We start from the raw sequence: 23994 nt of genomic DNA, 5'->3' as shown, positions 1-23994 counted from the left end.
GCACTCTCTATCCTTTTGTGTAGCTTGTGACCTATTTCACTGTCATTTGATTTCCTGAGATCCCTATTCAAGGCTTTTCTCAAAGTCATTGTCTCTGTTAGACATTTTCCTCATTCCCAGACAGAGGAACCTGTTTCATGGAATCAGGTACTGCACAAAATGGAAGACTATTTGAGCTCTTGTTATTTTCAAAGCCTGTCATCAGAAGATAACTGAAACTAGAAACGACGCACATAAGAACTGTACAAAAATACTTTTAACAGCCTTTAGCAGTGGCTCATCACTGACAAAAAATTCAATTTATTTTACAAGTTTTTAAAATGCGTTCAATCACTGTCAATATCACTTTTCACCACTAGGTGGAAGTGGTGCTCAGGCAATTTACATAGGACAAGTGGAGACAGAAAACAGTTCACTTGCTAGGCAGAACCATGTGCTGAACAATATGACATCTGACAGAGACTTTTTTTCTTAAACACATGACAGTAAATGACTGATCCTGCAAGAGAAACTGAATTTTTACACCTATTAAAACAGAAGTAGTCCTGTGCTTAAGAAAACCCACACTTAGTGTGCTTGTCCCTGCTTTGAAGTGATCAAAGAGAGAACAAATTATTTAAATGAGGCCAAGCCTTGTTTTGCTTCATGTTTTTAGACGGCTGCCAGATTCACATGTTAATACCACACTGACAATTCATCATCATTAATCTTAACTAATCGAGTTTTATGGTTGACCGAAACTCTTAGTCCCTTTCAGCTGAATTATCTGTCTGTGTGTTTGTCTCTGATTTTTGTCTCTCATGTGTTTGCCCTCTTTGCCTCTGTCCTCTTTCAGCACAGTTAAAAATACTTTCATCAGCCTGAGAAGAAGCCAATAAAAAAGCATAAACTCTCTTTGTGACATTCATTGGTAGTCAGATATTTTGTTAATGTTGTCACAGCTAAAGTATTCTGGGTGGTGACCTCTTAAATGGTCCTTCCTTTGCAAGTCACATCAGACACATAATTACCCTTTAGATGTGCAGAGATGCCCCAGATTAAACCCCTAACATAAACAGGAAAAACGCAGAGAACACAGCTCTGATGTGTGTACGTGAATAAGGTCAGTGCGTCCTCCTTACCCTAACTAAGTCCATTTCATCACTATTCTCCATGAAGTTCCAAATCTTGGGCCTCATTTCCTCCCACATCCCTCCAAGGTCCCTCAGGATACCGAGCTCCTGGAAGGTCTTGTTAACCTGCAGCACACACACAGACACACACATCCTCAGTCATTTAATGGGTGTTAGGTGATGATTCGGAAAGGGTTTTAGACATGAGGGGGGCCTCTTGTACCTCATGGATGATCCTCTGCGTTGCTGGAGTATCTGGGGTGTACAGGATCTTCCCCATGAGCAGTGGCTTCAGAGCTCTCCATATCATCCTGGAAATGGGGCTGGACTCCAGGCTCCGCATCATGTTGTTACAATAAGGGGCTGGGAAATGAACACAAAGATACTATGAGTCTTTTGATTCTGAGTTGTTAAGGACACACCAACAAATGTTAAGGACTCACTGACAAAAGTAAAGGTGTGACAGCTTTGGACACTTACTGGAAGAGTTGTCATAAGCAGAGAGAGGTTCGTTGTCGCTGTCGTTGCCATGGTTTCCAAACAGGGCCTTGTAGTTGTTGTCTTCATACCAGTTGAGAGACTTAATTTTGAGGCCGCCACCCTCGGGGTGTCCGCAGACAATACGTGACACAGCCTGGTACATCTGGTTTGGAGAGCCTGTGGCATTTGCAGTTAGATACAGGATCTCCTTTCTCATATCCTTCCAACTCTTCATACTGGCAAGCTGGGGGAGGGACACACACAGAAATATTGGCATAACGATGTCCGGTGGATAGCAGGAAGTATATCAGACAAAACTCCCAGACGTGCAAACATTCAAAACTGCTCCTCTTTTCACTGAAAGAAAAAAAAAACAATCTAAATTAATCTAATCTAATCTGATTTTCATCATCATTGATGCTCATTCTGAAATATGTGGCTGGAGGCGTTTTTTACTGTCATGCTTTAAGGTGATTTAAAGTACATGAATAGTTGTACTTTATAACAAAGCAAAACTTTTTTTTTTTATCTGGGAATTATATAGATCCATGTCTGTGAAATTAGTCCTAAATGACATCAGCTTCCAGCAACAATGCTTTGGAAGTATGCTATGTATGTGTGTGTGTCTGTGTTTGACGCTGTAGGTCTGAAGTTATTAAAGGTTATCATGTGCACTATGAGTGGTATTCTGGACATGGAAGTCAAGTGTTGCACTGTGGGGTGGAGACACTTAGCACTTAGCAGTCTGCCTGACTAAGATAAATTTGGCTGCTGTTCCCAGTCCTCTGAGTGTGTGTGTGCCATGTGGATTTGCATTTCTATCTAGATGAGAGGTCAGAACATTTAACACGTAATTTCTAGTGTTACTTACATGGTATAACACTGTTACTTATATGAAAAGCAAATATGATAATGTTCAGTATGGAAAAAAGTATGTAAGTACATTGTATTTACTGATGTTTCCGGGTTTATATCTTCACTGTACAGCTGCTACTTGTGTTGTTAAAAGGTAAAAACCCAAGCGCTTTTAGTGACATGCTGTCAAAACACTACATAAAGCATTTTTGATTACATAGGATGAGATTAATTACACAGTAGCAGAAGCAGTAGTCAGTAATTTTGTCAATGAAAATACACACACATATTTCTTTCCTGTTTTTTTCCCCAGCTGTTCAGAATCCCTTATTAAGTTTAACCAAAGCGAAGGAAACTGTTTTTAAAAACTGCCTTTAAATGACATAAATAAATAACAAAAGAGCTCTGTCCCATTGCCCTTGACTCCAGAGAAATTTCTCAAAATATCCTCTCAATAGTCATATGCAGTGTTATGTCAGGCTGAAGGGAGGAGGAAGTTCGTTTCGGTTCACACAGAGGTTACTGCAGGTCAAAAGACAAGTCACGACAAATTCCCTGTTTAAGTCTCCAAACTAGTCAACCGCATTTGCAACTGTGTCACCAACAACTCGTGACTAGGAAGGAATGAAAGGAGGGGGTTTATGTTTTTCATGCAACTAAAACAAAGAAAGGGCAGAAAAAGAGCCGAGCTTTTGTTTCCTCAGAGTGGACCAGAGGGGTGTATTGGGCTTACGGTAAGCTCGGGATCGGGAAGGATGGAAGATACGAAATCAGACTTTTTCCTGAGGTGAAAATGTGAGGAGGTCAAAGACGGGTGACAAAAAATGAGAGAGGAAAGAAAAAGAAAGAAAGAAAGAAAGACAAAGAAATCATACTGGATTGCAGCGGAGCAGGAGGCAGAAATGAGCGCAGAAGGCAGGAGTGGAAGGTGCGAGAACAAAGAGAGGTTACTATCGGTCATTCTCCTAATAGGCACCTCCACAGGCTCCTCAAGTAGACCGTGAATCTACTGACAATTGTTACAGAATACACACTCACTGCCAACACACACGCACACACAAACGGGTGGGATGAGGCACAAACATACAGAGCATCCTGACGCACCATGAGAGGCTGTTTAACAACAAATAACACTGTTTTCACTGTTATTTCAAACCACCTGTTGTCCAGTCTACAGCACGTAATTCTTATTCTGCTCTTACTCTGCCCCACAACAAGATATTCAACACTGTTTTCCAACAAAGAGAAAGTGAGACTGAGAGAACTGTTGCGTCTCAGATCACAAATGCTTGCGTGCACACGCGCACACACACACACACTCACACGTGTGCGCAAACACACGTGCACTCTCTGAGATCGTTCTGTCTGTGGTTGCTTTGCAGCTGAGCCCACAGCCACATCAAACGGTCACATGCCTTCCTGCTCGTTCACGCTCAAAAAAACTGTGTGTGTGTGTGTGTGTACATGTGCGTGTTGGAGTGGGTGCATATCTGGGTCTTTGTGTAGGTGGTTCTCTTGTGTGGCTGTCTGTGTGCGTTTTATGCATTGTAAAGGTCTCAGTTGGTGCATGTGCGCATGTGTGTGACACATATGTGCCTTCGCCTCTAACAGAAGCTACAGTAGCTGCAAACACACCGCAGTGACTGACAGAAGCCTCAACATCCTTTTTTTTTGCTCCAGTTTAAGTGTCAAATGCTCACACAACCCAGTGACCAATGTATGTCCAAGTTATGACTCTACCAGCCAAAAATTCATATGCCTGTCTGTTGGTGTATGTGCTGACTATTCATTTGCCTGTGTTGAAAACACTTTGTGTGACTGAGTATATGTGTCATTTCCCTAGAGGGAAGATGTTAACTTGGGTGACTACTAAGTAACACACACACACACACACACACACATATACGCACACACAGACACAGACAGGCAGGCAGCAGAAGAGGATTGTCCTAGAGTAACCTTGTTGAGGAGCCTGTATGAGGTTACTATAGTTCAAATTTCCACACCAACACACAGCTATTTAGACCAGAGCAGTTCAGGTGCCAATCATAAGTTAATTAATATGAAATCATACGTTTTTAACTACACCCAAAATAGGTTGTGACCTGAATATTATTAGATTTTAGAGTAGAATTAGATTGTCTTGGGGTTACTAGAGTTCACTCTTGCTCCCTCTGACAACCTTAGACTTTAGAATGAATCTTATGAAGCACAGTTGAATATGTATTTGTTCTACTGAGGTTAAAAATCCTATATTTTTGCAGTACGTTCAGGTACACTCTAAACAGTATGAGGTTCAGATGAATTTAGAGACTGATCAATCTTCCATCCAGATATCAGGTTGTAGATCGTTCCATGATGAAAGTGATCAGGCTTTGGAACAGAGAGGTTACTAGAGTTTATTCACACACTCTCTACTGCTTCGCTAAGCAACCTCTTAAGCTACTTACGGCAAACAATACAAAGAAGATAAATGTCACTAATGTTTTCAAGAAGCGTTTTCCTTTAATTCAACAGAATAAATTATTCAAAAAAGTATGCATTTGCCAGGCTCATCAGGGGAGGAAATTAACAGCCTCTTTTTTTCCTTAATTACCACCGATGACAATGAAGGCTTTAGTATAAGGGGCTGTAATAGCTTAGGAATGAGTGGGAGTCCAGATTATTAGAGTTCAAATCTCTGCACTGCCAGCCTCCTGAGCTAAACAAAATAATCTGCTCTCAATCAGAGATAAAGGTTAAGAGGAACAATGCAACTAATTAAGATTTAACAACAATAAATATAGAGTATAGATGGCTGCTGAACAGAGGATATTCACTGCTGAGTATCACATTTTACTTAGAGCAAGGGGATAAAATGTCACTTTTTCAAGTGCAGTTAAACTTGTGTCAGACTGTGATTCTTGATATTCTGCCCTTACATTATTCAGTAAAACTCCTGGAAAAAGTTTAAGTGCACAGTAACCAAGATTCATTTCTACATATTCATTCCACTGGCAGGATTTTCATGTGGTTTGTCACATGGCCTAAAATGTGAAAATGAGCTTTTTCTTCCCTCCTGAAAAGACATTTTTAAAATATATTATAGCCACAGTTCTTTTTGCCTTCCAACAGTGATAAGCCCTAGCTTGAAACACGGGCAGGCAAATGATCACTGCGTGTGAATTAGAGGTTACATGAGTACATTTCTCCATTCTGCCAGCCTCATATCTCATCTACCGACCAGCCCAAACTAACCCATATAATCTGCCTCAAACAAACTAATACACTCGGAAAAGAAATGATTTCTGTTAGCAACAGAATAAATGGTGATTGCCCTTTCGGTGAATACGCCACAGTTTGTTGACATGTCATACCTCCACGGGAGCATAAAAGATCAACAAGAGTTGGTTCAGAAACAAACAAAAACCTGTTAAAACTCAGGATGTTGTGTAAGAATGACATAGGGTCAACATTCTTCCGCTGTTGTCTTTTGTATATTTCATGAATTCACATTTGTTAATCATTGGCCTCTCACACGGTGCCAAGCAAAAAAGGTATTTGATCTGGTGGAAAGGGGATTAAAAAGGATTGCTGCAGGTTGCAACATTTGTGGTTGAAGACAGAAGATAGAACCAGCTTAATGATGTTCTTACAACTGCTTAGACAGGAAATGCTGTGACACTTGCAAACATGAACACACTCTCATACACATACAGCTGGGTCTTTATGTTTTGCCAACTCAGCAAAGCAGAAGCCTGAGAGAAAAGGAGCTGTGTGTATATGTGTGTGTGTGTGTGTGTGTGTGTGTGTGTGTGTGTGTGTGTGTGTGTGTGTGTGTGTGTGTGTGTGTGTGTGTGTGTGTGTGTGTGTTTGCACCACCAACTGCTGCTTCTCTCCTTTCCCACTACATCCCTACAGCTCGGACTGGGTTACAATAGCTCAGACCAGGCATGTGTGTGTGTGTGTGTGTGTGTGTGTGTGTGTGTGTGTGTGTGTGTGTGTGTGTGTGTGTGAGTGTGAGAATGTGCGTCCACGCGATCCTGTGACCTGTGTGTGTTTATGTGTATTTGAGATGGTGAAGATGGTGCACCTGGCAATTGGCTGAGTAAGGCTTTTGTGCCAGTACCTACGGGAACATTTCACACAGCGTGCTTGTTCTTATCTAAGCTTGAGAAAGATATTTCTTTTGCAGAACTTTTACGATCTAGACTGTAATTTATCCGTTATCTTAGTGTAGAAAAGTAATCTGAGGTGGGAGCTATCTTCAAAAAAAGGGAATGAGACCTGCAGAAAATCAAAGCACTTTTGGTGGTAGAATAAAAGAATAAAGCCTTAATGTGTCTGAATGTTCACAAACAAGACTCATATCGACACGCATCTGCTGGTTGACCTTGAGAAAAACTAGCATGGAGTTGATGGGCATCAGTCTTGTTTTTAAACATGCAACCATGTTAATGTAAGTTTGGCAAAAAATCTGTTTTACTATTACAGTGAAGTAGTGTGCCTTGACTTGACTAGGGATCTTTCCCCTTCCTTCAAATCACACTGAACCTCCCAAATCAAGTTTTTACCAGAATGTACTTTCTGACATGGCCGTGACCCAAACTTCCACTGCTACTAAATGACTGCGTGTACAATGACTGAAACAACTTCACCAAGGGCTAATTCTCGGTAAGAATTGATTTTATTCACAAACATTACTACTGAAGACTGAACTTTGGAAACAAATACTTCAGTAGTCCTGTTTGTACCTGTTATAACGTGTGGGTAGTGTGAACTGTGTGTGTTATCTACCTCCACGGCCAGTGCTCCGAGGTTCTCCAGAAGATTGTCGGTTGCAGCTGAGACTTCCTGAACGACTTTGGGGTCTGACCTCACATCCTTCTGTTGTGAGAGAGAGAGAGGGGGGATCATTAATATGATGCAGAGACCTTCTACTGTATTTCTGGTTTGAGTGTTGAATTAAGACATGCAGGGGAAGAAGGAAGCCAGAAAAACCTCAAAATCAAAAATAGAAATGTAACTGAAATGTAAACAATGTGTAATTTGTGACAGCTACTTGTTATGTGCCCTTCATGTTCATCTTTTACATTGTTTTTTTTAGACTTGTTATCCATTAAGACTCCATAGTGTATGCTTGATATTTAGCTGATTTCTTATCATCTTATTTCTGTCCTTAATTATTCTGTTAAAATTGATAACATTTTTACCCACGTTAGTATTGATTCTGAAACTTCTCCACAGGTATCATAACATTTTTCCTTTGTGTGCTTTCTCTCATGTGGCATGATAAAATGCAGTGCGCAGGAATAGTCTCGTTACACAAGCAAAGGAAGGTGAGGGGAGAAAAGAAAGCTGTGGTAAAGGAGAGGTGGGAAATAAAGAAGAACAACAACTTTTGGGTCTATGGGGAGGGAAGTGGGGAGCTGAGAAAGAACAACAGGTCAGCGTGGCTTTGACCTCCTGTGTTCCTGTCCGTCAAACTGCTCTGAGTGAGAGTCTGTGTGTGTGTGTGGGCATGGGTGTTCTCGTCTATCACACTAAGCTGTCAGCTGCTGGAACGCTTGACACTCAATAAAACACAGGTGTCACTGAAGACAGAGCAGCCGCCTGGCAAGAGAGAAAGATACTGTAGCTTTCTGCTATGTCCTCTCTCTTATTTGCTCACTCTCCAGTCTTTGTTTTCTTTTCCCAAAACAATTTCTCTCACTCTCTCTCTCTGACACATGCACTAACGGGAGCTGAATTATGTAAGAGTTCCTGACCTCACTTTTTACACAGTTTTGTGACTTTTGGAAAGAAATTTCCACTCTTGCATCAATGTTTGGACAAAGAAGAAGAAGAAGGACAAGATGTTTTTTTGGGTGAATCAAGTCCACAGTGACCCAGAAACTGACTTCATTCTCATACCAGGAAAAAAAAGGCTTTTCAATTCTCTTTAACAGCACAGCAACCAAAGCAAGGATCTATGTTATGAAGCACTGTTGACTTGATTCATTTCTAACAGTGATGATTTAAAAAAAAAAAAAAAACATCCTCTGTCTCACTTCCTTTGTCTGTTGCTCTCTCTAAAGATTAGTACAGCAGAACACAATGTTTTTTAACCTCTTACCATCCTTCACCATCGTGACTCACATGTACGTCATGGGTTTTATGGGAAAAGTGATGACGGACGGGAACAGGAGGAAAGAGGATGGGAGGAAGAGGGAAAACGAGTACAAAAAAGTAGTTGCTGGAGAAAAAGTAGTACCCAGAAAAAACAAGGGATCAGGGATTTACTTTAAATGGATGAATATGGGGTCTGGCTTTGATTGGGGGTTGCATGCCAGAGTTATACAAACAGTGATTCCTCCTGTCACATAATATTAGTGTCACAGCTATTGGCTCCCTTTTAGCAGTCACTGTAAAATGACCCCAAAAGGCAATTACAGCAAGTCTCTGAGGTGCAGGATCAACATGCGGATGTGTTTGCGTTTTCTCTTGTGTATCTTTGTGCGTGCACTTATTCATAATGTCCCTGCTCATGTTCAGTAAACACCCAAGTTGCTGAAAGGAACACAGAGTTTAGAACAAATAAAATAGCAGTGACACTTGATTTTTCCATTTGGGATGGAAAAATCTAACCCAGGCAGTTACTGAACAGGTGACCATCGCACTCTACAACTGATTAATGTGTGTGCCTCGACAGTTGAACTCACCCGAATGGGTTTGAGGAAGTCCAAGTTGGACAGGAAGTGGCTTTGGGCCTTGTTAAGCCAGTCACTGGAGGACTTGCAGATAATTTCTTGAGTCATACGGGACACGTTGTGGTCAGCAATGTGGACAAATTCCTCCAGCGGCGTGGTGTTACAGAGGTCTCTGAGATGAAAGCCAAAACCTTTAGTCAGCACCTGGACAAAGAAAGAAAAAAGAGCACATGGTTCAGATAGAATAAAGAATTATGAAAGGACATGCATATTAGATACTGTGAGATGATACAGGAGGAGATAAAATATACAGTTTGCTCAGTCTTCATTTTAAATAAATACCACACATTAAATGTTTTACTTTGAAACATGCAACATGCATCCTGCCAGTAAATATTAAGATGATTCAATTATTAATCTATTTCCCCTTTAAAAGCAAATACAAGGATATATAGAAAAGAACATTTTCACATGACAGTCAAACGCCTTTACAAGTGCTACTGCATAAATGTGTGTTTCAACCCAGTTTTTTGATGGCTGCTCTTGACTTTTTATAGCTATGTATCAGGCCAAAAAAAATACATTCCTAAAACCTGGCCATGAGAACTAAACAATCCCACTCACAGAAAGATATTAACCAGAGCAACCACAAAAGAAAGAAATGCTATGAATGTCAACGCTGGGGCATACCAACGATATCTTCAGTAAAGCTGTCTGACAAACACTGTAATCCAAATAAAAGTCTACTCTAAGGAATTCATTTGATGATAAAAATATGCCCTACATTTTTAATTTTTCTTTTAGATAAAATTATTTTTGTCATTTAAAAATGCTTGTTTACCTGCCTTTTAGAAAACTGGTTAAACACATTATTTGGAAGAGAAAACACAGCTGAGCCTGTGCGGACAGAATAACAAATGCTGTTTTACTGGGACATAAGAGCGTTCAAGGACTGGACAGAGTCAAGATGTTCATATACATGTGTGTGTGTGCATGAGAAAGACCGAAAGAGAGAGAGAGAGGAGCACACTGAGTTATGTCCTTGACCAGTCTGTGTTATGCCACCATGTCTATCACATGCTGGTAATCTTTTCATTGGAGAAACATCGGGGCTTACAGCAGTCAGTTTGGAAGATTGGAACGCTGCTGCAGAAAAGCTGTCAAACAAGTGACAAAATGGGTTCGACTCCACATAACAGCAATAATAAGCCTCCCTTGATTCTCACTCTTTATGTTTCTATTGACCATCCTGACTAATGGATACTCTTTGCCCTATAGTCTATATTACATCCTCTTTTATCAGGAGATGTATGGGAGACAGGCATGAATTGAACAGAATCAAATGGTGTAACGTGAATTTGTCTTTCATTCTCTGTCTCTGCACGTGAGGAGAAATTGGGGGGAGGGGAAGCGGAGCAGTCATGTGACTCCAGATCTCCAATCGCAAAGCAGGGATGATGTAGTGGGCTGGGTTGGGAGCTGTTGTTGGGGTGGACCTGGGAAGCATAATGAGTAAATGTATGTGATATGAGGTTATACAAATAAACTTGATTTGAATGGGACCAGAGGAGGTGTGTGTGTGCGTGTGTGTGTGTGTGTGTGTGTGTGTGTGTGTGTGTGTGTGCGCGTGGGGGGGTTAGGTGCCTCTACACCCACCTATCCCCCACCCACAGTGATTTTTCTGCTGGGTATTAAGGGCTTAGCTGTGCCACAGCAGAGTGCTGTGGCCCAACAGATGCTGTCGAGCCAAGGTCACTGGATTTATGCACGAGCACCATGGCCAGGGGAGTATGATTATCTCATATGTGAAAAGGACACAACAAAGAGGCTGTATAGAGTATAATACTGTACTGTTGTCTGCTTTGGTACTGAGGCAATATGAGCAGCTGATACTGGTGGAGGCTGGTAATTATGAAACATTCTCCCATGTGGATTAATCATTTCATTTACGAAAATTCACTATTTTTTGTGAGAAATTTCAAGTTAGTCAGTGATTATTATCATTTACTGAAGGGGAAATGCTGAGGTATGGGGGAGAAGGGTTTATTATTAGGCTCTGGAGTATGTGAATAGAAGAAGGGCATTTGCATTCTAAAAACTAAACATATACATAGGGGTTTATTAAAAAAATTGTTAGTAACTGTAATAGTTTACCTTCTCCAGATTGACATCAGCCTCCACTATTTGCTTCAGCGCGTGATGAGGCAGTGAAGCATTGTGGTGCAGGAAGTGGGAAAGGGTCTCATTATCTTGCAAAAAGTCCTTCAACTTGAAACCTATGGGGGGAAAAAGTGGATGTATTAATTCAACCAGCAATGAGACACAAAAAATAAGGCATCTTTATTTGGTAGCTGATATCAACATCAAGTCAATCAGCAGGATTCCTTTACTTTTCCACCTTAAATTTAATGCAATGACTGAGCGAAACAAATTATAAAATTTATCCTGGTGTATAGCAGAATGTATCAAATTCCCAGACTTCCCAGAAGTCTTTAATATTCTAGATGTTCTATGACCAGTGGAAACCCCAGTGAAAGAATGTGTGATTTAATTATGAGCAATAAGCGCAATATGTAATATGCCAATAGCAAATGGACACAATGTGTGAATATGAAAATATTTAACTGGATTAAATGATTGATCCCAAGTCAAATGGTATATTTGAAAAATGATTTTACAAACATAGACACATACTGTCTTTACTGCGCTCTGAGAGCATTTTGCACTTTCAGAAAGTCAAACCATTTCTGAAACTGGCCTGAGTCGCTTGCACACGCATACACACAAACACGCACTGCTCACTTCTCCTTAGCTCTGGGTACTCCAGTCAGGGGTTACTATAGAGCATTCCACTTTGGCCCAGATACTGCCAAGTGGTGGGACTCCTCTCTCTCCCTCTCTCTCCTTCTCCCAAACACTCTTCCTTCCTAAATTTCTCTTGATCTGCATTTCACCTGTTGTCTCTTCTGTTAAACTCTGCTCTCTTCCAGACTGTTCACAACTTCATAATACAGAGTTGAACTTTGACAGCTTGTTTTTAAAATATCTTTCTACTCCCCCTCCTTCTCCTCTTCCTTACTCTTCCCTTCATCTCCGGTAAATCTTTATCTATTTTCATCTTTTATTGCTATAAGATGACATCCACACGCACACACACAGACAAACAGGAAACACTTTGCTTCTACTGAACTGAGCGCCCCTTTGGGAGGAAGTGAAAGAGAACAGTGTGTTTCTGTGTGTTGAGGGCGCACATGTCTGGTGTCTATCTCCCTTACTGTGTCTGTGTCTGTGCAGCAGAGTGTGTGCTATTTGAGTCTGAGGTGTGAGTGTGTGTCACTGTACACCTGTGTCTCTGTGTACATGTATGTGGCCTCAGCTCTCAGGGGTGAACAACCAGGGAGTGCTAATAAGGTCTAATCAGTGTCCCAGAAGGAAGTCACAGTTCCCATGGTGCATTGCATCCAAAGGCCCTTGAGGACACACCAGACTGGATGGTGCAGACTAGACTGCTAAAATGGAAAGTCTAGCAGCACTTTGTGTGGTCAGCAAAGGTGCTTGCGTGTGTGTATGTGTACATTTCATTTCCTTGTTTTATCTTATCTATGTGTGTTTGTCCTTATTTGCACTGCCTAAGTGGTCTAAATCCCCTGAGTTATCAGAAACAGAAACGTTTTTTGAGGTAAGACAACGTAAGAAGTAACAAACCTTATCTGTGTTTGTTTGTGTGCTTTTCTTTTCCTATGGTGAATCAGGCTGGATACAAAGGCAAGCCCTACATTAACACTTACATGTCTGTACATGCTTCTGCTTGGTGCCAATCCTGTTTTAAATCAACACACGTTAAAAAGCAGTGTCACCTCTGGCCAAACTAATCCACAAACAGGTTACGATCTCTGTGGAACTACATTTTCCCAAATTTCCCACCACTTGGCTAACAACGTAGCATACCTAAATGTCTTGGCAGTCAGATCAGCAAAAGATGGCTGCTGCATGAATTCTGACAGCAGAGAAATCAACTCACACAATGGCTTTGTACTGCATGGACTGTTTCGATGTAGAGACTTGGTAGGAAAAATAACTTGCTGTATTGTATCTGAGCACGTCTGACTGTGGGTGAGCTGTTTGTGAGGGGTTATTTGTGCTTAAGACCTTATCAATCAGTACATTTCTGAGAAGTGATGCTACATTTAGGTTGTAGATATTGGGATAAGGTTAAATCAACGGTTGATGTAGACACGTTCGGCTGCTGTTTATGGTAAGTGATAAGAAATGAATTTAGTCCTTATGAAGATAGAGGTACGAGGACCTGTGTGTGTGATTTTGTGTGTATGTACAGTTAAAAGTCTGGAGTCTCCCTTTAAAAGTTCAGACACGTCAAGCCTCTGAATCAAATGGAGCCTTTTAAAGCAGCCAGCCAGATAAAATATGAAGGTGGTGAAAGGCTAAAAATATAAGACGTTCTCCTCTATTATGCAATTCCACTTTCAGCTTCACTTTTTTGAACAGAACAGGAAGATAAGATGCAAACATGTGGCGTATGAAAATATGTCTCTCTCATCTACTTATCTATTTGGCATTAAGAAATCCTTTCTTCCTTCAAAATTTTTCATGTCACTGTTCTTAAAATGTTCAAATGTCTGTTGATTTTCATTCTGTACTATCTCATAAATCAGAAATGCATTACACCTGATTAAAAAAAAAGAAAAAAAAATCCTGGGTGATTTATTTTGTTATACTATAGGGAAAACGCTTATACCTCTCCCTGGCCTTTCCTAGCCCACCTTCCCTGTCAGTGTAAATCTCATTTGCCGACCGGTCAGTTGCTGAATTATTAACAGACACGTGAGGGGCTCTTTGAACCACGCTGTTGTGCCTATAGTGTGACGCTGCACCAGCAGCAGCAGCAGCACCAGTTCTGTTTGAGTTCTCCTGCATCATGACTGTCCCCACACTACGTCAGCACATTCCCTCACGTGGATGAAAGACAAATATAGAGTGGGATATGGGATTGAACACTGCCAGACCACCATGCATTTAGAAATCAATTGTGATGAAGTGCACAGATGCACCAAAGGCTCATTAAGATAAAAAAAAAAAAAAAAAAAAAAAAAAAAAAAATCAGTGCAGACCCTTAGCTCTGCTCATTCCAGTTAAAATGTAATGACCCATCAATAGCTGATGAAAAGAGGATCTTTTACTGGTAATTAATGACCTGTAATGTATACTGCAAACCTAATTACAATTAAAAATGAGTTTATTTACAATTAAGAATTAAATTAATATTTTTACATATACAATAATTTTTAATATTTCCTCTGATGTGCACTCTCTCCATTTTCAGGCCATGCTATGCTTTGTAGGAACCTTTGCATAACGTACTGTAGCTCTGGGCTAACAGATCAGACGGTAGCCAAAACAACAAGAACCTTGATTGTTCTGCTTTGTTGCATAATTTCTGATGGTACACTCTGCTCAAGATACCCTTACATTGGGGTCTGGTGGGAAACCAAGCTAATACTCTTCTATTTATAGAAACTAAATGGACTGATTATCACAAAAGCATGAGAGAAATATTGCTGTAGAAAAGCAGCACTAATGGAACAAACAAAAAGACAGCACAGTCTAATTAGACTCCCTCATTTCACTATAGCAATTAACTGAGGTCAGTAGTTACGTCAGTGCTGTTTACTGTTCCTGTCCTTTAATGCCCTTCCTTGCCTTATTATTCTCCACTTTATACAGTATTAAAAAAAAATGTTTGTATGTTTGTCCTGTGTTTGTTTGACTTGTCTCTTGAAGTGAAGCAAAGTAAGTGCAGAGGTCATTGCAGCCCTCTTTCCTATTTTCAGGTTGCTTTGACTGAGTCAGCACAGTGGGGGCATCAACAAGATGTTATTTTAGAAAGATGATCTTGCTCTGCTCCGCAACAGCCAAGGTCATGATGATGACTCTCTCCATCTTTATCTTGTTTTTTCAAAATGTTGCTCCAGAAACTAACATTTAAGATAACGTTTGAATGTGTTTGGAAAATTAATAACAGAGTCGTCAGAATAAGATGAACTTTATCAGTGGAAGACAACGTCTGTGATCTGTCCTTGTGCACAGCAACATTAAAGTCAGAACAACGTGGCATTTTACTACCAGATCTGTGTCGTGATTGTACGGTGAGTGTCAGGGTGGTGTCAGTTTTCTGTTTTTTCCGGTCTTCGACCACCATGTGGATGTGATAAGAGTGGGCAACACTTACTGCCTTTTGGGAGATGGGCCCACCACGGCTGGCAGGCAGTGATAAGAGAGGGACAAGTTACACCCTCGACAAGTCTCTGAAGACTCAGAGCTGACATCAGTTACATCAGCTGCTATGCTGCAGAAGTGACCGAGAAAAGTCACTTTAACTAATTATAACTAACTACTAATCGTTTGTTTCTTGATTTGTTGATCTGCAATTATTTAAGCGTCACTCACTTTGTATTAATTATGCCATGTCTTATTTTTTAATTTTACATTTAAATTCTAAGAGTCTTAGAACTACATTGGAAACAAGAATCTTTCATGTAAAAAATTATTAAGAGTAGCATTTGTGAGCCAGTTTTGCTTTTGGGGAGACTTAAATATCTTAACAAAAACTATGTCTTCCTTCTTTGATACACAATATGTGCTGTTATGTAGACGTGTCCTTTTAGTTTAAATGGCAAAACTAGCAAGAAAAATTAATGAATGGGCGATCAATGTCAATGGTCAGCTGGTCATTCAAAAATTCTGACAACACGGAACAAGGGGATAATCAAAGTTGTGTCCTTACGGGCAGTGTTCTTCTGCAACTTCCTGAGAGCCCTCAGTAGTCCCTTGTAGCCCTCGTAGCTCTTATCATTCTGAGTGTACAGCAGGATCTTTTTGGCATCGATGAACAGACGGGAGATTCTGATGATGTCCACAGAGAGACAAGAAAGAGACACAAACAAACACACTGTTACACATTGCTAGACAATTTAAAGCTTGAGAGGATATCTTCTCAGTTCTGTTAAACAATTAATTTTGCTATTGAATCAGAGTTCAGTTATGCTGATAAAAGACTGAATAATATTACTACTGTTTTTTCTTTGCACTAAGTGAACACTTTGAATCCATCAGAGCAGTGTATTTGTTTAACTATAATTAAGTATGAAGGTCATTTTACTCACATAGAGTCATTGAAGTTTCCCACCACCCCGGGACTCTCTCCAGGGGTAGGATTGCGGAAGCAGGGGTTGTTGGCGTTACAGATGATGCCTTGTACCCAGGGCAGGGTACCCGCTGAGGGCATGGCCTTGTTAGGGAAATGGCCTGGAAAAAGAAGCATGTTATTATTTAATTGTAATTACTGTATACGTTTTAAGTTTGGAACTGAATATTAGTGAAACAGAGGGGAGGTCAAAAGTTAGAATATTAGGAATTTTGTTACTCTTGAAAATAAGGTGAATGTTCCCATTTTAAGAGCACTGTCACAGCTAGAAGCTATTCCACTTTAAGCTTAACCAAAAAAAAAATCAAAAAACCTAACCCCTAAAAAGCATTCCACAGTTTGTAAATAACCATGTCAGTCATTTAAGGGCAGAAAAAGACCCTTTAGATAAAGTATTGTTAGTTTCTCTGTACAAAAACCAACATGGCACAGTAGAACAAACTCAGTAAAGAGCTGAAATTACATGTGTAGAACATTTCCACAGATCCCGCAACCTTTCATTACAAAAATAAGTTTTCCAGCAAATTATAATCCATGCAAACTGTAACATACAGACTGTGGCCTTCACTGACTCTGGATTTAGCTTTAAAAAGTTCGGACTTTATCTTTGGATAACAATTGTATGGACTCTTATCAGTTGACTTTACTGTTACCGCTGCAAATTACTGAGGTTAACTAGCTTTAGAAAAGATAAGCATACAACATAAAGTGACAAGGGGGTCAGGAAGTTGACATAGTTCTTTTGAGTTCACTGGGTTAACTGGATTTGGACTGACTGACAATTTCATTTGGTGTCAGTGCTTTCATTCCAAATCAGGGAACTGGTTTGGTGGTCAACAAAACATTCACATGCAAGCTCATAATGATTATATACCTACATTTGATTTGTTCAAATGCAGGTGCGTGTCAATCTGAGTATGTGAACAAGTATAAACTTGAAACAACTTTCCCAAGTTGGCTGTGGCTGTTGTCCTTTCCAAAAAGGCTGACAGCATTTTTTTTGGGTGCTTTTGACCAGTGATAATCTTATTGAGTTAGAACGTGGTCAAAGTTGTGAAACCAGCTCTGATGACGGATAATATTGTAATTCTTTTCCAGGAGCTGAAGGTCCTGTCACATGTTCACACAGTGAGAACAAATATTGACAAATCCAACAGATCCTTCTGCGACAAAAACATAGAAACCTTGGATAACTAACATGTTGACCTGACCCAAGAACCCAAGATGCAAACTCTACAAATAGATGTATAAATGTTTTAGAACAACAATAATAACAGACAAAATCTAAATTAGAGCGTATTCGTGTGTAAAATTTTTATGAGATGTAATCATTTTTAATGCTGTGTTCATTTTTCATTGCTATCAAGGAATTGTTCTGCCCAACCAGTCCTAAGGTCAGTGAAGGCAGTTTTGGCTACTACCACCCCTCTCTCCCTCACTCTCTTCACATCTGCTTACATTCATGTTGCTCGTAGGGCGGGTAATGTATTCGGACCGAGATCAGGATGAAGAAGATGAACAGGGGCCAGACGATCTCAATCAGCAGCTGGATCTAAGAAAGGAAGACAAAAAAGGATGTTAATCAAGCAAATGAAAGAGGGCTTAACACTCCTGGGACATAAAACCTGTGAAATAGATGAGTCAATCATTCCAAAACAGTGACTGTGTGTTTGTGTGTGTTTGTGTGTGTGTGTGTGTGTGTGTGTGTGTGTGTGTGTGTGTGTGTGTGTGTGTGTGTGTGTGTGTGTGTGTGTGTGTGTGTGAAGGGGGCTGTCAGCTGTTGTCCTTTATACAGTAATCCCAGCATGAGTCTGGGTAAAGTATATGGGTTAATTAGGAGAGACAGACAAAGAGAGAGAGGTTTGCAGGGTTTAGAGGACTATGTGTTTGTCCATCTGCTCCATATGGTCCTTCTACATCAGCTGCCTGTGTCTTAGCCTTAACCAGCATGGCAGACATGCAGCGTGGGGATAAAGAATAAACACACTGTCTCAGAAAATGCACTGTAGCTCTTTGTTGGAAATAACTGGACTAAGAGTGAAGCAGCCACAGCAGTCACTGTGAGGAAAGGGTTCTGCTTCATGGACCAATGGCTTAATTGTATGCAGATGAATCTCCTCACACATAAAGAAGTACTATGCTTCAGCTTGAAACTGAATTTGATTAACATGACTCTGAGTGTGTGGGCATCAACCAGCACAAAACGGTAACTGGATAATGGATCTGACATATAAATGTGTCATCATCACTTCTCTGACTGACTCACAGTAATTTGTAAACTAACGCTTTTCAGTCCAAGTGGCTTAGAGGAAAATTACATCATTTCTATTGTTGTGGGCTGCATTTGCCACCAATCCATGCATTTTAATGAGGAGAAACATAAACATGTAGAAGGCCTTTGTATTCCCTTTATCACAAGTCATGTGGTACAGGAAAGATCATCTCTGATTCAAAGTTGACCCACTAAAAATGCAACCGAGACAAAGCATTCATTGGGAGTCACACAAGAGAACTGAAAACAGAACCCATCCATTCTGCTCTTTGAAAGTTTAGTAGTTTTTTTTTTTTTTGCGCACAGACCTAAAAAACTGTAACTTCAAAGTAACTTCAAACAAGAGGAAAATGGTGGTGTAAGCTAATGAGTCCATCTAGCACCACACATTCAAAGTGAATAAGTGATACTGAGCACAGCACTGAAAGGTAAAAACTTCTCTGATCTGATAAACAATCCTAAGGAATCTAAAATAATTTTTTTTAAAAAAGAAATACAAAAGTGAAGACTTAAAACAAACAAGTGTATCATTTAATGAGTACTCATCCAGTCCATTGCTTCGGTGAGTCAGTAATCTGAAGCACTCCTACTTACAGTCTGCCTCCGTCGGTAGGTGAAGTTCTTCCAAAGCAGCAAACCCAGTTGAGTGGAGACCGCCATATTGCAGTCTTCCCAACCTCGCTGAGAATGCTCCAGCTCCTCACTGTGAACCCAAAAGGACAGGGTCAAGAAAGGCAAACTTCTACGTGCACAACAGACAAAATCACCAAATAGCACTGTCCTCACTGTGAAAATGCTACAGGGTAAATGCAGTCACCTATCTAACCTGCAATAGATCAGATTTGTTCCTGTGGGGAAAAAGATATGGTTCACAAAAAAAACGTTATTTCCATACATATACGCAAAAAAAAAAAAAGATGTGAAAACAGAACAGAAAATCATTACATCAATAGCCATAACCAATGCTACGCAACGGCACCAAATATGGCTGTTAGATCCTGCTGTTCATACCGCAACGAGGGCCTGAAAACCAATGCAAGTCAGAAACAGAACTTTTTGGAAACCCAACACTATGACAAAAATCATGAAGGAAAAGAAGCAACACAATAAGCATTACCTGGCTGGTTATTCTAAAAACAAAAAGATAAAACATAAATACGTTAAAATGCCATAAGAAACTAAGAATTATTACTGACAGAAAATAATTATGACAAGACATTCACCTATCGAAGAAGACTTTTTCACTCAGCCTAAAACACGGCAACACTCAGCACATGAAGTCGACTGATGACTGAAGAAGGCTCCTAACCACAGCAGACTGAGGTCCACTTGATGTAGACTCATCTGTTCAAAGGTCAAGTTACAGTTCAGCTGGGAGGATGAGTGGGTGGTGGGCAGTTTTTATGTGGTGAAAGTTGTTGGTGATCCTTTAATCATCGCAAATTTCACCCTGTTAACACCTCAGCATTATACGCATTTGATGTAAATGTTAAAATAAAACATCGTTTTACCCCCCCCCCACCCCCCCATTGTTCAATCTAAACAAAACAACCCACTGATTAAATTGCACTAGTGGGTTTGCTCAAAGTACTGTAATCAACAAATATGCTTTTACACTTTCTTTTTTTTTCTTTTGCTAGACTCTAGGTTTTGTCAGATTTAGTAAATGGCATGTGATTCACCCTGTATAAAAACAAGTGTGGGGCGTGCACTTTTTCATGCCTATTTGTTTATTCTATTTGCAGATTCAAAAGTCCTTGGATTTGTTCAGACATCTTTATGCAACACGCTCTGATCAGACCACCAAGTCCATCCTTCAGACAACAAAGTTCCAGGAAGAAGACACAAAATACTGCAGTTTTGTGAGTTTATATACACCTTATTTAAGTTCATCATGGTTTGCGGCACATGAAGAAACCATCTATGTAATCTGAAGCAGAAAACTTGTGTAACAGCGAACATTTAACTTTTAGCTATTAAAATTATCACAGCTCCCATAATACTCCTTCTCATACTCATTACAGCCACATTTTTGTGGCTGCTACTTTAAATTTGATGGCAAACTTGAAGACAACGGATCAAGGCCATCCTGTTTGTTATGCTGAATGTCCTTTATACAGAATAAAGCTGACTGGTCATAGAGAGTGGAATGACAGCACGACGATGTCAACGACACGGTAAGGCTCAAACATGAAGTTCTCCACTAATCATTTGCTTGTGGGATAAAAAATATCCCTTCCCTAATCAAAGGATAAAATCACTTTTCTATGGTTTTACACCACTTCCCCCACCCCCAAGGCAACCATATTGATACTGTATTCACAACTAATGACTTCACCAGCAGTCCCCACTTACTTGCAAGGTGAAACTAATTTACAACATTACTGCTAGAATTTATGCCCTCTGGCATTAAGCAATTTTCCCCTCCACCAGCAGGGATGGCCAAAAAGATAACACAGTAACTATCAAAAATATTCAAAATAAAACACAATACAAATGTTAACACCATTTAACTTTTAATACCATGAACTGAGCTGCATTGCACACATTTTCCCTTTTAAATGCAACTGGCTCTTTTAAATAAATACACTGGAATGTATGATATGTTGCAATAAAAACCAACAGGAACTTTGGGATCAACAAACAACACAGTGACCAATGTACAATACCTGCTGTCCTGGTACATGTTTTCTCTATGAGTCATTCTATTTAATGGCAGCACTCAGTGCACACACTTAACTGTTTCATTGAGAAACAATATAAAATACCTGCTGCAGACTTACCGAAAAAAACAACAACAACACCGCAACTGACAATGTCATTGAATAAAAAATAATAGCTAATTGCAAAAACAGATCAGATGATTTAACATGATTTAACAAGGACACAATAAGGAACTCTTGAACAGCCCTTAACAAAACAGACAAGCATTTTCGTACAAGCTTGCCTTTGGTCACAAATCAGCAGCTTCTTTATATATATATATTGTTCCTGAAAGCACTGCACTACACTACTATACAAATCCTATGAAATGAATGAGTGAAAAAAAGTGAAGAAAACACCACCTACATGCCCATATTGTGGTCTGCAAATTTTCTGTATGAGTGGGTTGAAACCAGTGTATACAGTTTACACTTTTGCCACATTTTACATACATTAAATGGATTTTTCCCTTGTTTCTTCCCTCACTTCATCCTTATAGGTTCTGGCTGCCAGTTTAGACCACTGAAATAAATTGTGCCTCTACAACTCTTCCAGCTTCATTCCGGGACTTGGTGCCGTAACAGAACACCGTGTGCACATGTTTATTGCCTATTTAAAGACCTGATTTTCATCTGACTTGCAAGAGCTTGATTCTACTGACATTTTCTGTAATCATAATAACTGAATGGCTTGAGTCGGTTTACAGTTCATCTCCAAGAAGAGTCTGATTTTTGGTCAACACTGGCGGAAAATACATCGTATGCAGAGATAAGAGGGTTTTATGTAGTGAGTGCTAAGCAGCCCAATTTGGTGCAGAGCCAGGGCGCCTCTAGTGGTACACACTATCTTTCATTTTTCTACTTGTTTACCATCAATCCTCGCTCACGTGTTATATCACACTCATACAGGATATTTTTTTTTCCATCAACTCCATTGTCTCCCTGTTTCTTGTTTTCTGAACACACTTGACAGGTCATTCAAAATGGAAAACTATGTCATTTTTTTTGCCAGAGACGATGGCAAAAAAAAGACAATGTAAGACTGTCGATGCTGTTACATGAAAGAGATTTTTTCTCCTTCAAAGCATGAATAAAAACAGAAAGCAGATGCTTTCCGTCGACGCTGCAGCTCACCTGCAGACATATACACTGATAAAAACACTAAAAACAATACATTACTGCGCTGTCCTCGCACATATACGGAAAAAAGAGAAACAAATGAGATGAATGAAAAACAGGTTACCATTAACAGTCATAAAGAGCCCACTTTTAAGTACTGCGATCCAATGTCAACATTTTGACAGACTGTTCAAATTCGGCGTCTGAGTGACTGACTTCTGTGCTTGTGCTTCATTGTTCTGTTGAACTGAGGTTACTGTCGGTCATTCAGCTCCGCGATGCCGAGCCACAGCAGCGTCAAGTCAGTCAAAATTAACCTACAAGTACGGCGAATGAGCCTTCAGCATTAAGCTGCAACAAATGTGACTTGAAACGACTGGTCAGCGGGTATTTATGGTGCGTACAAGGTGCGCTATGTGTTGAATCCGAAGAAAAGCAAGGCTGACAGAGACGATATTTTTATTTTTTTTACTTATCATTTTGTTATTTTCGGCTGATAATCTGCAGCACATAAAGACATCGCAACAAAGAGGCTTTTATTTTGGGGCTACATCACCGGAAGCCGTGTTAAGACTATAGCTACCTTGACATTAGCCCCACTCACAGACGAGCGCAGAGACTGACATACATGACAAAAGAGCAAAAAGCAGCAAAGAAAACACTTGTCATTTCACCTAATTAACGGTATTGTTTTGAACATATAACGTCCATGCAGCACATTGCAGAGCTTGTTTCATTTTGTGACGTTAATAATTATCGGGTGCGAATTTGCATTCAAGACCAAAATTATTTTGGTTTTTGACGTTAAATTACTCTCAAGTTAAAAACCGAACATTAAGCAGGCAATATATGAACAAACAGTGATATGAAAATATGCTTTGGCTGTGACACGGTGGCATACATCTCTTTGTTGCTCATACAAGGAAACTCACAAATACTCCCCATCTCCAAAAAAAAAAATACCTAAACTAAACAACATCAACAAAAAAACTCAAAACTCACCGACCTTGATCCTGAACGGTGTGAATATCCACTTTTTCTCTTTTCATAAATTGAAATTCCTCATCTAGAACGAAGAAATGGTGAATAAACTGCACTCCTCCACCGTTACAGCCCTCTGTTGCTCTATGTCTCAGTGTCTGACAAAACAGTTTTTTTTTCCTCCAGCAAGCTTTTATAGCGCCGCTCGATGCGGAGCAGAGCTGAGCAGCGGCAGAGGTAACTAACGGTCAACGTTTGTTGCTGCTCCCATATAAGGCAAGCACGTGCGGCGTCAAAACATCTCTTAAAGGGCCAGCGACGCCTCGCAGCCTCATCCATACATCTACGCATCGTGCAGCTGGACCAAAGCTACTGTTAACTGCCACTAAAATTATAATGATCATCATCATTATTAGAAGCCTAGATATACCAGATATATGGTTGAGAGGATTTGAGTGATCATCATATTATATTGTTTTATATCATGTTATATATTATGAGAATATTGTCTAAAACCTACTTACATGACCTCCACTTGCAATTTGCCCTCTGACAATATGTGCATTCATAAGCAGTTTCCAGT

The 23994-nt window shown here is 40.0% G+C and overlaps 1 protein-coding gene across 5 annotated transcripts in view; it reads right to left on the bottom strand.

The window, feature by feature from the left end:
• The window catches only part of LOC121180976 (phospholipid-transporting ATPase ABCA1-like), a 40293-nt gene extending 16712 nt beyond the window's left edge, over positions 1–23581 (bottom strand). For 2 of the 5 annotated variants that reach the window (XM_041036695.1, XM_041036696.1), the window contains exons 1-11: positions 23433–23581; positions 19204–19312; positions 17796–17889; positions 16297–16438; positions 15918–16036; positions 11270–11391; positions 9128–9319; positions 7224–7313; positions 1593–1836; positions 1336–1475; positions 1122–1238 (exon numbers count right to left, since the gene is read on the bottom strand). In XM_041036695.1, the coding sequence (XP_040892629.1) occupies positions 1122–1238; positions 1336–1475; positions 1593–1836; positions 7224–7313; positions 9128–9319; positions 11270–11391; positions 15918–16036; positions 16297–16438; positions 17796–17889; positions 19204–19312; positions 23433–23479 (1416 nt within the window). In that variant the 5' untranslated portion in view covers positions 23480–23581. Of the gene's footprint in view, positions 1–1121; positions 1239–1335; positions 1476–1592; positions 1837–7223; positions 7314–9127; positions 9320–11269; positions 11392–15917; positions 16037–16296; positions 16439–17795; positions 17890–19203; positions 19313–19726; positions 19746–19832; positions 20051–23432 lie in introns of those variants that run through there. The other 3 variants (XM_041036698.1, XM_041036697.1, XM_041036699.1) reach the window with 3 other exon arrangements.
• Positions 23582–23994: the final 413 nt, after the last annotated feature.

The sequence above is a fragment of the Toxotes jaculatrix genome, chromosome 4 (genome assembly GCF_017976425.1).
Source record: "Toxotes jaculatrix isolate fToxJac2 chromosome 4, fToxJac2.pri, whole genome shotgun sequence".
NCBI lineage: Eukaryota > Metazoa > Chordata > Actinopteri > Toxotidae > Toxotes > Toxotes jaculatrix.
Note: the sequence above shows the minus strand (reverse complement) of the source record. Positions and strands in the feature narration are given on the sequence as shown.